The sequence below is a fragment of the Microchirus variegatus genome, assembly GCF_963457635.1.
Source record: "Microchirus variegatus genome assembly, chromosome: 4".
NCBI classification, from domain to species: domain Eukaryota; kingdom Metazoa; phylum Chordata; class Actinopteri; order Pleuronectiformes; family Soleidae; genus Microchirus; species Microchirus variegatus.
In genome coordinates, this window is record NC_139805.1 from 38,747,568 (window position 1) to 38,763,465 (window position 15,898).

The following is a 15,898-nucleotide window of genomic DNA, read 5'->3' on the forward strand; positions in this document are numbered from 1 at the left end:
CTTTGGTTGTATGATGAGGACCCTCGTTGTTCACGTAGCTGTCCATGTAGCTGCCTGTCTGTAAACACACTCAGTTTGACGTCTTTGATACTGCCTGTTATTTAATAATATATTTAACAGAGAAATATCACCACACACACATATAACGGCTTTTTATTCAACACACACGGTGAACGCAGAGTTATAAGTGAATTATGTTGGTGTTTACATTCATTTTTGTTGATAAACAAAAACAAGAACACGTCATGTGACCAAAACGTGAAATAAATATCAGTGTATAGTTCATGCTAATAGATACTACATGACACGTAGATGTTTTAAACTTTAAGAATAAATACCATGCTACATGTTTATGTGACGATGTGAAATACGTTGTAAAACGTAGTTTACTTTGAGTTGATTGTGGTATGACGACGTCCGGTAGACATGCTTGTATTTCCGGTGTGTTTGAGGTTCCGTCTCATAACAGCAGCCTCTGTTAGCTCATGTTAGCTCTGACAGTTAACAGTAATAATAATAATATTAACAATAATAATAATAATAATAATCCGAGTTTACTCACATCTTGGTATCTGCCACATGCTAGCCCCTGTTAGCCGTGTCCGTGGATCCGGCTAACGATGCTAACGGTGATAACAGCCTGTTTGTTGTGATGAAAACACCGAGAACGACAGGTTAGCATGTTAGCAGTAGTTACAGGTGAGTAACACCTCCCTGCTAATGTTAAGCTAATGTGAAACTTATGTGGAACCGCGGAGAAATAGATGTAAAGCTAATGCGTGAGTGTCGTGAAGCTTAAGTGAAGCTGATGCAGCGCCAATGTAAAGTCGGTGTGAAGCTAATGTAACGCTAATGTGTTAGCGCAGAGAAGTGAATGTTGATCTGCCCTTTAATGTTTGTCTCACAGCGGGGGTCAGGGGTCAGGGTACATGCTGAGCTTTAACATAAAGTAACGTCCTGTCTAAACCAGAGGCTAACACATGCTAATGATGACATCACTGTGACAGGATCCTGTGATAATGTGGTTCCATTTGTTTATGTGGAGAACATGAAGTTCTATTTGTTTATGTGGAGAACATGAAGTTCTATTTGTTTATGTGGAGAACATGAAGTTCTATTTGTTCATGTGGAGAACATGAAGTTCTATTTGTTTATGTGGAGAACATGAAGTTCTATTTGTTTATGTGGAGAACATGAAGTTCTATTTGTGTATGTGGAGAACATGAAGTTCTATTTGTTCATGTGGAGAACATGAAGTTCTATTTGTTTATGTGGAGAACATGAAGTTCTATTTGTTTATGTGATCACTGATCCAGACTAACCTGATTTTCCCAAAACTTTAACAATCTACAATATTGAATTTGTTTTAACTCTTTCCTTCACGTCACGTTGTTTAGAAAGTCGTATTGTTAAAGATATCCACTGACAATCATGTTTGTGAAACATTTAGACCTGTATGAGGACAGGGTCAATCATGTGATCAATCATGTGATCAATCATGTGATCAATCATGTGATCAATCATGTGATCAATCATGTGATCAATCATGTGATCAATCTTGTGATCAGCGGTGATTTGTATTTCAGGTCCCTGTGAAATTCAGTGAATCCCTGAGGTCAGAGGTCAAACCCTGACGGCAGACATGCTGAGCTGAGTCGTGGATCCACAACCAGAGATCATGTCTGACAACCAGGTCAACAACAACAACGCTCCGGTCAACAACAACAACAACAACATGGGAGCCAACAGGATCCGGAACCCCAACATGAACCAGAACCCTCTGATCAACGTCCGAGACCGCCTCTTCCACGCCCTCTTCTTCAAGATGGCCGTCACCTACGCTCGCCTCTTCCCTGCCTCCTTCAGGAGAGTCTTTGAGTTCTTTGTTCTGCTCAAGGTGAGACGGCAGCAGAGATCTGGACCAGAACACTGAGTGATCTACGCTGACATGTTCTCCTCTGTCTTCAGGCGCTCTTCGTCCTCTTCATCCTCGCCTACATCCACATCGCCTTCTCTCGCTCGCCCATCAACTGCCTGGAGGCGGTGAGGGAGCGCTGGCCTCGCGACGGCATCCTGAGGGTGGAGATCCAGAGGAACTCCAGCCGCTCGCCCGTCTTTCTGCAGTACTACGACTCTCCCAGCCTGCAGGAGGAGCTGGAGGCGGAGCAGGGAGGAGGAGGAGGGGCGGGGCTACAGGAGGAAGAGGAGGAGGAAGAGGAGATGACTGTTGAGATGTTTGACAACAGCTCTGTGCAGGTGACCTCACCGTGGTGTTTAGAACCTTCTGGATCAGCTCACCCTAACCCAGTGTCTGTGGAATCTGTAATCTGATTACATGACACAGACACTGGAGTGTAATCTGATTACATGACACAGACACTGGGATGTAATCTGATTACATGACACAGACACTGGAGTGTAATCTGATTACATGACACAGACACTGGAGTGTAATCTGATTACATGACACAGACACTGGGATGTAATCTGATTACATGACACAGACACTGGAGTGTAATCTGATTACATGACACAGACACTGGATTGTAATCTGATGACATTTAGAAGTAGCTTTAAAGCTCACAAACTGCTGCTCTCTGAACTCTAACCTGAAGGAAGCGATCACTCATCACCTGTTTGTGCTGCAGTTTGAGCTGGACCTTCAACCTCGTCTGAAACCCTCTCTGGTTGGAGGAGGAAGAGGAGGAGGAGGAAGAGGAGGAGGAGGAGGAGGAGCAGGAGTGAACAGCAGCCAGGACGTCTCCTTCAGCCAGACCACTAAAGGTATGGAGCCGCTGAAGGACTCAGTGTCTGAGCTGGAGATGATGGCCAGAGCAGGTAAATATCTCACTGAAATAACAGCTGAACTGTTGTTTGTGCACCAGCAGGGGGCAGCAGTGACTCACCGACATGTAAAAAGGGATAGTTGACATATCTTCACTATGTGATGAACAGATGGATGGATCATGTGATTGTTGTTGTTTCTTACTGTTGATGGACAGCTTCCTTCATCACTGTGACCTCTGACCTTTGACCTCTGTTTCAGTGTGGCCTCAGGAAGAATACATCGTGGAGTATTCACTGGAGTACGGCTTCCTGCGTCTGTCCCAGAGCACGAGACAACGACTCAACATCCCCGTCATGGTGGTCACTCTGGGTCAGAGGCCAGCTCACTGTCACATGACACATGACTCAGTCACATGACTTAGACAGATGACTCAGTCACATGAATCAGTCACATGAATCAGTCACATGACTCAGACACAGGACTCAGTCACATGACTCAGTCACACGACTCAGTCACATGACTCTAACCCGTCTCACCCTCTCATTCAGATCCCATGAAGGACGAGTGCTTCGGCGACGGATTCAGTCGTTTCCTTCTCGATGAGTTTCTGGGATACGACGACATCCTGATGTCGAGCGTGAAGGCGCTCGCTGAGAACGAGGAGAACAAAGGTTGGAGACGTCTGTCAATCACCTGTCAATCACTGTCAATCACCTGTCAATCACCTGTGTGTGTGTGTGTGTGTGTGTGTGCAGGGTTCTTGAGGAACGTTGTATCAGGAGAACATTATCGTTTCGTCAGCATGTGGATGGCCAGAACCTCGTACCTCGCTGCTTTTGTCATCATGGTCATATTTGTAAGTAAACGTCAACGTTGACCACCAACGTTAGTATTACTAACCATCAGTAGTATCACAGTATTATCAGATATTCTTACAGTGTTATCAGTAGTATTACAGTAGTATTACAGTATTACAGTAGTATTACAGTAGTATCAGTAGTATCAGTAGTATTGTGTATTAACCCTTACCCTGACCTTGTCCTCCTCGTCCTCAGACTCTCTCCGTGTCCATGTTACTCAGATATTCTCACAGTGTTATCAGTAGTATTACAGTAGTATCAGTAGTATTACAGTATTATCAGTAGTATTGTGTATTAACCCCTGGGCTGACCTTGTCTTCCTCCTCCTCGTCCTCAGACTCTCTCCGTGTCCATGTTACTCAGATATTCTCACCACCAGATCTTCGTCTTCATCGGTCAGTTTCCTCTGAGAAAGTCCACTTTGATCCTTGTCCACTTGAAGGTTCTGGTCTCATAGTGGTCTGTGTCTGTCCCCCTTTAGTGGATCTGCTTCAGATGTTGGAGATGAACATGACCATTGCTTTCCCAGCAGCCCCTCTGCTCACCGTCATCCTGGCCCTCGTCGGTAAGTCAAGACCATGACCACGCCCACAAATCTACTGGCTCCTGCCAAAAGCTGGGTCCAGACAGGTCAGTGGTGGAGGTGTTGACGACGTCACTTCCTGTCTGCAGGTATGGAGGCCATCATGTCGGAGTTCTTCAATGATACGACAACTGCCTTCTACATCATCCTCATCGTTTGGCTGGCTGACCAATACGACGCCATCTGCTGCCACACCAACACCAGCAAACGCCATTGGCTGAGGTGAGTCACAGGTCACATGACGGGTCACATGACGGGTCACATGACAGGTCACATGACTCAACCACTGGCTCTTTCAGAGAACTACTTTGTCATTCAAATGATAGAAATACATATTTCTTTAGGTTCTTTGTCTCCTCAGGTTCTTTAGGTTCTTTGTCTCCTCAGGTTCTTTAGGTTCTTTGTCTTTGTCTCCTCAGGTTCTTCTATCTGTACCACTTTGCGTTCTACGCCTACCATTACCGCTTCAACGGTCAGTACAGCAGTTTGGCGCTGGTCACTTCCTGGCTCTTCATTCAGGTGAGAACTAACATCTGGATTATGTTAATCCTAATCCTAACTCCAGGATCAACGTTCTTCTGTTGTGTTCCTCCTCAGCACTCCATGATCTACTTCTTCCACCACTACGAGCTTCCTGCTATCCTGCAACAGATCCGGATCCAGGAGATGCTGCTGCAGAACCAGGCGGGTCAGAACCACCAGACGGCGCTGCAGGACAACCTCAACAACAACACGGCTGCTGCCGCCAACGCGGGTGCACCAGGACCCGCAGACCACGCCCAGCCTGCTGCCTCGTCCAATCCTGCAGCAGCAGCAGCAGCAGGCGGTGCAGAGGTGAGGGCGGAGCTAAACTGGGTCGCTCAAACGGCCGCCATCATCACAGAAGCTCTGTCCTCGACTACCCAGAATGCCACTGGGGTTGATGCAGAGTCCCGCCTCTCCAGTGGAAGTCATGGGTCAGGAGAAGGAGGGGCAGAGGGAGGGGGAGGAGCAGAGGGAGGGGGAGGAGCAAAGGGTGATGATGATTCAAATGTTTCAGCAGAAACTAAAACCACACCTCATCCAATCAGAGGCCTGCAGATGGAGGCGGGGCTCTCACAGGAGCCCCCACAGACAGACTCCTCCCCCTCACAATGTCCAGGTACAGACTGTGGACCACAGACTGCGATGACCTCGTCCTGAATCCTGGTGACATCATCAGCTGATCAGGGGATTGATCACCGATGATCCGATTGATTGAAATTTAAATATCTGAAGTATTGATTGTTTAGTTCCTAAAGTCTTTCAATCAATCACATGCTGGTGGGCGGGTCAGCTGACTTCACATCATCATAATCTGATCACAGCTGATCGATGCTTCATTGGCTCTGATCGGTCGTTGACTTATTGATCCAGCAGCACTTCCTGTCTGATTAATAAACTTCAGCAGCAGAGTGAGCTGATTGGTTGTGAATGTCAGCTGTCATACCTCAGGCCCCGCCTCCTGTGCCCCTGAATGCATCGCAGTGATAAGCCACGCCCCCTGTGGTGTATTCAGGTACTGCCTACCTGCGCCACCTGGTGGTTGTTTTTGTGTCCTACACTTTTGAATCATGTTTTTATTTTTCTGTGGTGACGGCGTCCGTCTGACGATGATGAGGAGGAAGAGTTTGTTTTGTAAAGATGACATCAGTCACATGACCTGAAGAATTTAACTGTAACACAAATGAAATAAAAATGTTCAAGTCTCACATTGAAGCTGGTTTTGTTAGAACTGGAGTCAACACTTGGTGGCGCTCTTGTGTTTAAAAAGATTAAAAACAAACACAGAGTGTCACAATAAACAAATGTTTATTACTTAAACTGAAATACAAAAATAAAATCACATGACACAGTAAAACCAGGACATAAAACCTAAGGCCCCGCCCACTGCATGCTTACTGGCCCAGGCAGCTGTCAATCTCCTAACACATGAACAAAAACTGTGACCTTTGACCTCACGGCCATTAACGCGATGTCGTAGGAACTGAGCATGCAGGGAAAAAAAGCAAAAAAAAAGAAAAGCGATTGGTTTGTGGATGCTCCGCCCCCAGCTCCGCCTACTTATGTCCCTTGCTGGTCTTGAAGGACACCTGCAGGACCTTGTCCCCCAGTCGGTAGCCGTTGAGGCTGTGGATGGCCATGGCCGCTTCTTCGTAGTTAGCCATCGTGACGAAGCCGAAACCTTTGCACTTGTTTGTGTTGAAATCTCGGATGACTTTCACGTTGATGACGGCGCCGAACGGACCGAACATCTGCCACAGGATGGCCTCGTCCGCGTCCTGACCCAGATTGTAGATGAAGATGCACCAACCAGAAGACGAGCCCCCTGAGACTCCGCCCCCTCCGCTCATATGGTCCACGCTCATTGGAGAAAACCTGGAACCGAGACAGAAGACGATCAGTTAACCTTTCTCTAAAATTAAACAACTAAACAATCAGAGACTTCACGCAACAAGCCTCTGGCGCCCTCTGCTGGTCGATTGTTAAGGTCAACAGGAAGTGAGTGTGGCGAGCATAGCGCACCTGAACCTCTGCGCTTGGTGATGAACGGGTCCTCCGAAGCGCCGTGATTGGCCGTGGTACATCGGTGACGTGGACTGAGAGTTCCGGCCCTGATTGGGATTCGCAGCAAACTTGACCGTGATTGGCTCTGAGCTGCCTGGGGGCGTGTTCCCGTTCAGGTGCTTGATGGCGTCTTCGGCTTCTGCTCGCTTATCAAAGCGAATGAAGGCCACGCCCCTGGACAGACCTGAAGAGCCAATGAGACGACGGGTGAGAGCAGGAACCGGAGGGTGACGACCGTCACCCGACAGGATACTGAGGGGTCACATGACTGACCTGAGGGGTCACCTGACTGACCTGAGAGGTCACCTGACTGACCTGAGGCCTGGTCCACCAGCACTCTGGAGTTGATGATTCGTCCGAATCGAGCGAACATGTCCTCGAGTTCAGGTTGACTCAGAGTTCGGGGCAAACCGCTGATGTACAAGTTAGCATCTTTGATGGTGTCGGAGCTCGGCCGTGCGAACGACACCTGCACGGGTCAAAGGTCACGTGTGAGTGAGACGGCGCGACACAAAGATCGTGAGAAAAACAAACAAAAACAAACAAACAAAAAAACCCAATAACAAGAAAATTTGATCCAGACATTTAAATAAAAACATTATCAAAAACAAAAACAGGTTTGTTTGAAAAATAAAAGCATCTGTGTTTGAAAAGAAAAGACAGGTCACAGTGGAAAATCCCTTGGTCCTGGGACAGTACAGCGCCCTCTACTGTCCGGAGGACATAAGACATGTGTGAGGTGAGACAGGACACACTGAAAGACTTTACCTTGATGGTTTTAGACTGTAGCCTCAGACCATTGAGCGTATTGATCGCTCGCTCGGCATCAATATGGTTAACAAAGTTAACAAAGCCGTAACCTAAACTGTGGCCTAGAGAAACACAAACAAAAAAACAACAACAACAAAATAAAACAACAGCAGACGCACACAGCGGCGTCCACGCCAGAAAAAAAACATAGTGATGTCACACTTCACGTTATCACAACACAACGTCCGACGGCCAGCGACGCTAACGTTTACAACACGGATCGCAACTTAGCATTTAGCTGGTTAGCTCAGCTAAGCTAACATAGACGTATTCCACTGTGTATCACACACAGATGCGCGTTTGTACTTTTGTTGATAAAGTTACACAATTTTGATCATTTTGTTGTTGTTTCTTTAAAACAAATAATTTTTAAAGTAACATTTGTACGACTTTTGTTCACATCTGAGGTTTTTAAGATTTTAATTAATTACTCGTCAATTTCACTGGAACGTTTTTATTTACCGAGCTAAAAAAGTCTGTCATGTGATTATTGATCTGTGACATCACTAAAAAAAAACACAGTTCTGATCAAAGACAGAAAATCCAACTTCAAAGGAAAAGAATCACTTTGATGTTTACCCTCAAATTAAAATCAAAGAGGACAGAGTGAGACACAAAGAGGGAGACAAAGAGTGAGACAAAGAGTGAGACAAAGAGTGAGACAGAGACAGAGTGAGACAGAGACAGAGTGAGACACAAACAGAGTGAGACAATGAGTGAGACACGGACACAAAGAGTGAGAACAGAGTGAGACAATGAGTGAGACACAGACACAAAGAGTGAGAACAGAGTGAGACACAGACACAAAGAGTGAGACACGGACAGAGAGTGAGACACGGACACAGAGAGTGAGACACAAAGAGTGATCCACGGACACGAAGAGTGAGACACGGACAGAGAGTGAGCCACAAAGAGTGAGACACGGACACAAAGAGTGAGACACAAACTCAGAGTGAGACGTCACTTCCTTCTTGATCAGCTGACTGAGTCCACGTGTTTCCTGACTTTGATCAGAACTAAAATATTTGCATATATTTCATCATCAAAACGTTACATTAAAACATGTTCTACGTTGAAAACAAAGACAGGAAGAAAAGCTACGACTCAGCACATATTCAAATGTAAAAGAAAAACATTTGTTTCTTCCACGGATCGTCATTGATCTGTCGTCATAGTAACTGAAAATTAAAAACAGTCCAGAAAAAAATTACAGAATCATCCTTTAAAAGAAAAAACAGCAGAATTCATTAAAAACAAAGAAAAATAGGAACAATAAATCAGCTGATGATCAAAGAAGAAGAAACCCGAAAAATAAAATACAAATACAGGTCAACAGTGTACTTCTACTGCTAATACTACAGTACAACCAGTACTATCAAGTACCACAGTACAAATACTATCAAGTATCAGAGGCACAGTTCAACAGCAGTAACGAGTAATATTAATAAAATCAAAGAGAACAAAGTCAGTACGACACCTGGTGGTAAACAGTGGTACTGAAGCAGACCTGAGCCACACTTCTGCTGTCATAGTTCAGGCACTGTAGTACTAGTGCAGTACTACTGCAGTAGTACTACAGTGCAGTACAGGGGGTGGAACTTACCTGCTACTTTGTCGCGGATGAGTTTTGCCGACTCGACTTCTCCGACGCTGCTGAACAAACTGCGCAGCTCGTCCTGACTCATGCTCTGAGGGAGATAGTTCACGATCAGGTTGGTCCTCGCGTCCTCGTCCTCCATCATCTGCTCGCTGAAGCCGTTGTTGTACAGGTCCTGAGCGGCGTGATGACATCATCAGCAACACAATGACATCATCGGCAACACAACAACATCATCGGCAACACAACGACACCGTCAGCCAATGAGAGCGCAGCACTCACCGTTCCTTTAGCCGCATGCTGAACGTCTCTGACGTCGCTCTGAGACGACTGAACCTCGCAGACCTGAGACAGCGAGGAGGCGGAGCTTAAATTCATCTGAGGTCATCAGTGTGTGTGCGTGTGTGTGCGTTACGCTCTTCAACTCACCTTCAGGTACCTGATGTGTCCTCTTCTCAGCGCCATGGAAACCACGCAGGAAGTTCACCGTGTCTGAAAAAAAGACAGTGACATGTGATCGATACGACTTTGATCAACTGATCAATCAATACATCAGTCAATTTAAGGATCTTTTGTTTTTATTCAATAAAAGACTCAGTTTTAAGTCTCTGATGTCTACGTCACATGACGTGATCACGTCTTTGTTTTTCTACGTCACGTGACACGACATTTATCTAACGTTTTTATCTTCACTGTTAAGACTTTTATAAACCACTCACTCTCCCACAACAAAGTCCATAAAGTAAACCAGTGATTTTAGCTCACAGGGACACAGGAGCTGCTGGTCCTCTGCTGCCTCGTGTGGTCACTTTGTGTCACTGAGTTAAGTCTAAAGTAAATATTTTAAAATCAGTCATTGTAAGTTAGTGATGGAGGCAGCAGTGGATCAACATCCTGTGAACTCCTGTGTGCTGTGATGTTAAAATCACTGGTTTACTCTATGGACTTTGGTGAGAGTTTTACCGATAAAACGTAAAAACGCATCCATGACTGATCCGGATCAGACTGATGCGGATCCTTCAAACCCTTCAGACACAGTGACGTAAACATAGGATCTGATGATTCTACGAGAAGCTGAAATAATAAATATTAAGCACCATTTAATGCGCGCTAAGAACGTGCTAAGAGCGCGCTAACGTTAGCTGCATGTTAGCCGCGTGGCCGCAGCCGAGGCTACGTGGCTAACGGTGCTAACTAGCGCTAACAGTCGTCGGCAGTCTTACCCGGAAATGTGTCGTAGCGTCTCTGAAGTGTGTTTTTTAAAGGCTGTGAACGCTCGCGTTGATTCTTCGATGAAGATTAGCCGTGGTTAGCCGTGATTAGCCGTTAGCCGCTCCCAGCTCCTCACAAAGGAAACTAACTCACGCGCACTGACTCAAGTCTCGCACGATCTCTTCGTTGTCCTCGTTTCCGAGACTATGATCCGTTTTGTGCTGTGCTGCCCCCATTGACCTGGAGGTGACATTACATGTTTTTTTTTTATTTTTACAGTTTTTCTTTAAAGTTGAGTTATTGAGAAAGAACGGTATATATATATATATATATATATATATATATATAAAAATATATGTATGTATATATTTAAATATATATATATATATATATAAAGAGTTTTAAAGAGAAAACTGTGATTATTATTATCGAAGTGTGAATTTGTTTGTGTGTGTGTGTGTGTGTGCGTGTGTGTGTGTGTGTGTGTGTGTGTGTGTGTGTGTGTGTGTGTGTGTGTGTGTGTGTGTGTGTGTGTGTGTGTGTGTGTGTGTGTGTGTGTGTGTGTGTGTGTGTGTGTGTGTGTGTGTGTGTCCACCCGCGCGGAAGGAACCTTTGTAAAATATTTTGTTCCGATACGTCGGGAGTCGGGAGCACATGTTGGTGACGTCAGCACTGACTTCCGCTGCGGAAGCCGCGTCTGATGTAAACAAAGCAGAAAAACTCTTCACGTAGAAACAATAGAATCTGTGTGAAAACATGCACGCGCGTGGAGTCTGAACCAGGACCAGGACCAGGACCAGGACCAGGACCAGGACCAGGACCAGGACCAGAACCAGGACCGGAACCAGGACCGGAACCATGTCAATGGAAGATCCGTTCTTCGTCGTCAAAGGGTCAGAATAATGTGCTAACAGGTTTTGGGCTAAAGCTAATGCTAGCTGATAGCTGTTAAAGCTAACACAGTAACGCTACAGCGTACTGTGACGTCATGAGGTTTAAACATGAAAACTTTATTAACCGTTGACTTAACAAACACAGGCGTTTAGAACAGCTAACTGTTGTTACCATAGCAACAACACCGTGTTACCATGGTAACGTGACCGTGTGTGTGTGTGTGTGTGTGACATGTACAAGGTGAAGCTCTGTGGTTTCCATGACAACAGGGAGGTGGAGAAGGCCGTGAACGCAGCACAGAGTCTTCATCACAGATGGAGGGAGCTGCTGCAGGAAGGGGGCGGAGCCTCCACACAGGAAATGGACTGGACGACCAATGAGCTGAGGAACAGTCTGCGCTCCATCGAGTGGGATTTAGAAGATCTGGACGAGACCGTTAATATCCTTTCATCTGGAACATAATCTGGGATTAGGATTAGGATCGTCTATCTAGACCATAATAACACACACACACTGTGAGCGCACGCCGCCGTCACTACACGTGTATATACACACACACACACACACACACACACACATATATATACGTATGTGTGTGAATACGTATATACATACATGTTTATATATACACACACACATATATATATATATATATAAATGTACACGTGTACGTGTATACATATATACACACGTGTATATATACACACACACACATATATATATACGTACACGTGTATACATATAAACACACGTGTGTATATGTACACACACATACATATATATATATATATATATATACGTACACACACGTATATTTTTTCAAAGTCACAAATTCCATTTGTTTCAAATTAAAGTGGATGAATAGTTTTGAAATGAAGGAGGTCAGAGGTCAGAGGTCGTGACCTTGTTTTTCTTAACAGTCAGTGAACGCATCGTGGAGTCCAACCCCAGGAAATTTAATCTGAACGCTGCCGAGCTTTCAAAGAGAAAAGCCTTCATCACCGTCACCAGACAGACGCTGCAGGTAATCTGATTATTAATCTGACTATCTCCTCTGTTCATCTGATTGGCTGCTCCTTGTAATCTGATAATCTGATTGGCCGCTCCTTGTAATTTTATTGGCTGCTCCTTGTAATCCGATTGGCTCCTCCTTGTAATCCGATTGGCTCCTCCTTGTAATCCGATTGGCTCCTCCTTGTAATCTGATAGTCCGATTGGCCGCTCCTTGTAATCTGATTGGCTCCTCCTTGTAATCTGATAATCTGATTGGCCGCTCCTTGTAATCTGATTGGCCGCTCCTTGTAATCTGATTGGCTCCTCCTTGTAATCTGATAATCTGATTGGCCGCTCCTTGTGTATGTTGTAGGAAATGAAAGAGCAGATGTCGAGTCCAGCAGCTTCGTCATTGGACAGAAGCAACAAACAGGTAAACACACGCAGCTCTGGCCACGCCCACTTGATGGCTGACCAAGTATGTTTTAATGTATTTTGACACGTTTTAAATATACATTATTATTATTATAATGTATAAACATTGTTTATGTCGTAGTTGTCATGGTAACCAGGGACCGTCATGGTTATTATTATTATTATTATTGTTGTTATAATGTATAAACATTGTTTATGTCGTCGTTGTCATGGTAACCAGGGACCGTCATGGTTATTATTATTATTGTAATGTATAAACATTGTTTATGTCGTCGTTGTCATGGTAACCAGGGGCCGTCATGGTTATTATTATTATTGTAATGTATAAACATTGTTTATGTCGTCGTTGTCATGGTAACCAGGGACCGTCATGGTTATTATTATTATTATAATGTATAAACATTGTTTTTGTTGCCGTTGTCATGGTAACCAGGGACCGTCATGGCGACCTGGTGCTGATAAATTCATCCGTCTGGATCAACAGCTGCAAAACGCCAACTCTCACTTCATCGAGGAGCAGAACGTTCAGCAGCAGGTGAAGAGAAGAGCCAATCACAGAGCTGCTGACTGATGATGTCATGATGATGTAACACCTGTGTGTGTGTGTGTGTGTGTGTGTCAGATGATCGCAGAGCAGCAGGATGAGCAGCTGGAGCTCGTGTCAGGAACAATCGGAGTTCTGAAGAACATGTCGGAGCGGATCGGACTGGAGCTGGACGAACAGTCTGTGTAAGAGCCATGACATCATAGATCACATGGTGACGTCACAGGTCACATGGTGACGTCACAGGTCACATGGTGACGTCACAGGTCACATGGTGACGTCACAGGCCACATGGTGACGTCATAGGTCACATGGTGACGTCATAGGTCACATGATGACGTCATAGGTCACATGGTGACGTCATAGGTCACATGGTGACATCACAGGTCACATGGTGACAGCATAGGTCACATGGTGACAGCATAGGCCACATGGTGACGTCACAGGTCACATGGTGACGTCATAGGTCACATGATGACAGCATAGGTCACATGGTGACGTCATAGGCCACATGGTGACAGCATAGGTCACATGGTGACGTCACAGGTCACATGGTGACGTCATATGTCACATGATGACAGCATAGGCCACATGGTGACGTCATAGGTCACATGGTGACGTCATAGGTCACATGGTGACGTCATAGCTCACATGGTGACGTCATAGCTCACATGGTGACGTCATAGGTCACATGGTGACATCACAGGTCACATGGTGACAGCATAGGTCACATGGTGACGTCATAGGCCACATGGTGACGTCACAGGTCACATGGTGACGTCATAGGTCACATGATGACAGCATAGGCCACATGGTGACGTCATAGGTCACATGATGACAGCATAGGCCACATGGTGACGTCATAGGTCACATGGTGATGTCATAGGTCACATGATCAGCGACTGCAGCAACCCATACAGGCAGAAGCCAGAAGAAAAACAAACATACAAACATCCCACTTTAACCCTGAGACTAAATCCAGGTTAAACCAATGTGTAATCCCAGTTCAAACCTGAGACTAAATCCAGGCTAAACCAGTGTGTAATCTTGTCTCTGCAGGATGTTGGACGACTTCAGTCATGAGATGGACAACACTCATTCTAGACTGGACAACGTCATGAAGAAACTGGCCAAAGTGTCTCACATGACCAGTGGTAATCTGTTCATCTGTTCATCTGTTAATCTGTTCATCTGAAACTTATTCATTCATTCGTTTGTTTCTTTATTTTTACCCAATCGTAATCTGCTTCACATTTTCAGGAGATGTTAATAGTTTTAATTAGTACATATAACTAATGTTAGTGTTAGTTCTAGTTAGTGATGTAAGATACACTCTATTAAACTCTGTGTTTTTACAGATCGTCGTCAGTGGTGCGCCATCGGTGTGCTGCTCATCATCCTCTTCGTCGTCCTCCTCCTCTTCTTCATCCTCTGAACTCTGTGTTCATACAGTACAGTATTACACATCACAGCATTCTCCTGGACTCTCCTGGACTCTTCTGGACCCTTCTAGACTCTTCTGGACTCTTCTACATCCATCTAGACTCTCCTGGACTCTTCTGGACCCTTCTAGACTCTTCTACACCCATCTAGACTCTCCTGGAACCTTCTGGACTCTTCTAGACCCTTCTGGACTCAGCTGGACCCTCATAAACTTGGCTGGATTCTTCTGGACTCTTCTAGACCCTTCTGGACTCTGCTGATTAAGTTTTAAAATGTTGAACTTTAGTTATGCACTAGTTTAAATCTGGTTTAACTTGACTTTTAAAGAGTTACATTCATGTTATATACTAGTTTAATCTTAATCTCAGTTTAACTCACTTCACTCCAGTTTAACTTGAGTTTAGTTCTAGTTTAACTTTTCACTGATTATCATTTTAAACTCTAGGTTTGATTCAGACTTAAGTCTGATTTAAACTCTGGATTAATCCTGGTTTAAGTCAGGTTTAACTCCAAAGTCCAATTTAAACTCCAGTTTAATCATGGTTTAACTGTGGTTTGTTGACTTTGTAAACACTACATCTTTGTGTTGTTGTTTTGTTTTTATTGACTTAAATTGACTGAAAATCTTGGTTTGATATTTTGTTGTTTACTTCTTCTTGTTTATGGATTATTAATCTTTGTTAATCTGTGAACTTGTGTTTTAGGCTCCGTTCAGACCTGGTAAGATGTTAAGATCCAGACTCAGACTGTTCACACTTGTGTGTGTGTGTGTTTGTGTGTGTGTGTTTGTGTGTGTGTGTGCGTGCGTGTGTGTGCGTGTGTGTGTGTGTCTGCTGTAACATTGTGACATTGTTACCATGAGAAAAATAAATGATCAACATCAGAGCAAATATTGTGACGTTGGCTACAAAGAAATCAACATTTGAATCTGAAATTAAAAAATACAAAATTAAAAAAAAAGTTATTTGTCTGAAAAAAACAAAGCTAATAAATGTATAAATATTGTCTTTTACACATATTTAAAAAAACAAAAACAAAACAATTTTCATTCTAATAATGAAACGACTTCTTATTATCATTTATTTAACATCTCCCACAATGCAGCGGAGCCGGAACCCGGATATGACGTGCCCGGCAGTGTTTTTCTGGTTTG

The 15,898-nt window shown here is 44.5% G+C and overlaps 3 protein-coding genes across 5 annotated transcripts; 2 read left to right on the forward strand and 1 right to left on the reverse strand.

The window, feature by feature from the left end:
- Positions 1-453: 453 nt before the first annotated feature.
- tmem259 (transmembrane protein 259) lies at positions 454-5,943 on the forward strand. 2 transcript variants are annotated; one of them, XM_083888038.1, is made up of 12 exons: positions 454-699; positions 1,587-1,897; positions 1,969-2,256; positions 2,649-2,838; positions 3,047-3,157; positions 3,337-3,459; positions 3,544-3,644; positions 3,986-4,043; positions 4,130-4,213; positions 4,321-4,453; positions 4,651-4,750; positions 4,829-5,943. In XM_083888038.1, exons 2-12 carry the CDS (start codon positions 1,679-1,681, stop codon positions 5,411-5,413), a joined length of 1,992 nt encoding a protein of 663 aa, XP_083744164.1. In that variant the 5' UTR covers positions 454-699; positions 1,587-1,678; the 3' UTR covers positions 5,414-5,943. The 2 variants fall into 2 exon arrangements, with proteins under 2 accessions (XP_083744164.1, XP_083744165.1); XM_083888039.1 differs by having other exon boundaries at positions 2,649-2,784.
- A 107-nt stretch (positions 5,944-6,050) lies between these two features.
- On the reverse strand, positions 6,051-10,585 carry LOC310925813 (ELAV-like protein 1). 2 transcript variants are annotated; one of them, XM_083887834.1, is made up of 8 exons: positions 10,448-10,585; positions 9,654-9,716; positions 9,507-9,569; positions 9,231-9,399; positions 7,586-7,689; positions 7,133-7,286; positions 6,776-7,001; positions 6,051-6,628 (listed from the first exon to the last, which is right to left on the reverse strand). In XM_083887834.1, the coding sequence occupies exons 2-8, from the start codon at positions 9,687-9,689 to the stop codon at positions 6,310-6,312; spliced, it is 1,071 nt and encodes a 356-aa protein (XP_083743960.1). In that variant the 5' UTR covers positions 9,690-9,716; positions 10,448-10,585; the 3' UTR covers positions 6,051-6,309. The 2 variants fall into 2 exon arrangements, with proteins under 2 accessions (XP_083743960.1, XP_083743959.1); XM_083887833.1 differs by having other exon boundaries at positions 7,112-7,286.
- A 546-nt stretch (positions 10,586-11,131) lies between these two features.
- Positions 11,132-15,562, forward strand: stx6 (syntaxin 6). The gene is made up of 8 exons (XM_083887539.1): positions 11,132-11,329; positions 11,600-11,769; positions 12,260-12,354; positions 12,697-12,756; positions 13,192-13,293; positions 13,381-13,487; positions 14,362-14,456; positions 14,661-15,562. The coding sequence occupies exons 1-8, from the start codon at positions 11,295-11,297 to the stop codon at positions 14,735-14,737; spliced, it is 741 nt and encodes a 246-aa protein (XP_083743665.1). The 5' UTR covers positions 11,132-11,294; the 3' UTR covers positions 14,738-15,562.
- The last annotated feature ends 336 nt before the right edge of the window (positions 15,563-15,898 follow it).

Coding starts and splice junctions, on each gene's coding strand:
- LOC310925813 (XM_083887833.1), bottom strand. CDS start 9,689: ATGGCGCTGAGAAGAGGACACATCAGGTACCTGAAG. Junction 9,570..9,653: donor GACACATCAGGTACCTGAAG/GTGAGTTGAAGA, acceptor TCGCTGTCTCAG/GTCTGCGAGGTTCAGTCGTC. Junction 7,002..7,111: donor TCAGTCAGGTGACCTCTCAG/GTCAGTCAGGTG, acceptor TTGGCTCTTCAG/GTCTGTCCAGGGGCGTGGCC.
- tmem259 (XM_083888038.1), top strand. CDS start 1,679: ATGTCTGACAACCAGGTCAACAACAACAACGCTCCGGTCAACAACAAC. Junction 4,214..4,320: donor CGTCATCCTGGCCCTCGTCG/GTAAGTCAAGAC, acceptor TCCTGTCTGCAG/GTATGGAGGCCATCATGTCG. Junction 4,454..4,650: donor AGCAAACGCCATTGGCTGAG/GTGAGTCACAGG, acceptor TTGTCTCCTCAG/GTTCTTCTATCTGTACCACT.
- stx6 (XM_083887539.1), top strand. CDS start 11,295: ATGTCAATGGAAGATCCGTTCTTCGTCGTCAAAGG. Junction 11,330..11,599: donor CCGTTCTTCGTCGTCAAAGG/GTCAGAATAATG, acceptor CCATGACAACAG/GGAGGTGGAGAAGGCCGTGA. Junction 14,457..14,660: donor AGTGTCTCACATGACCAGTG/GTAATCTGTTCA, acceptor GTGTTTTTACAG/ATCGTCGTCAGTGGTGCGCC.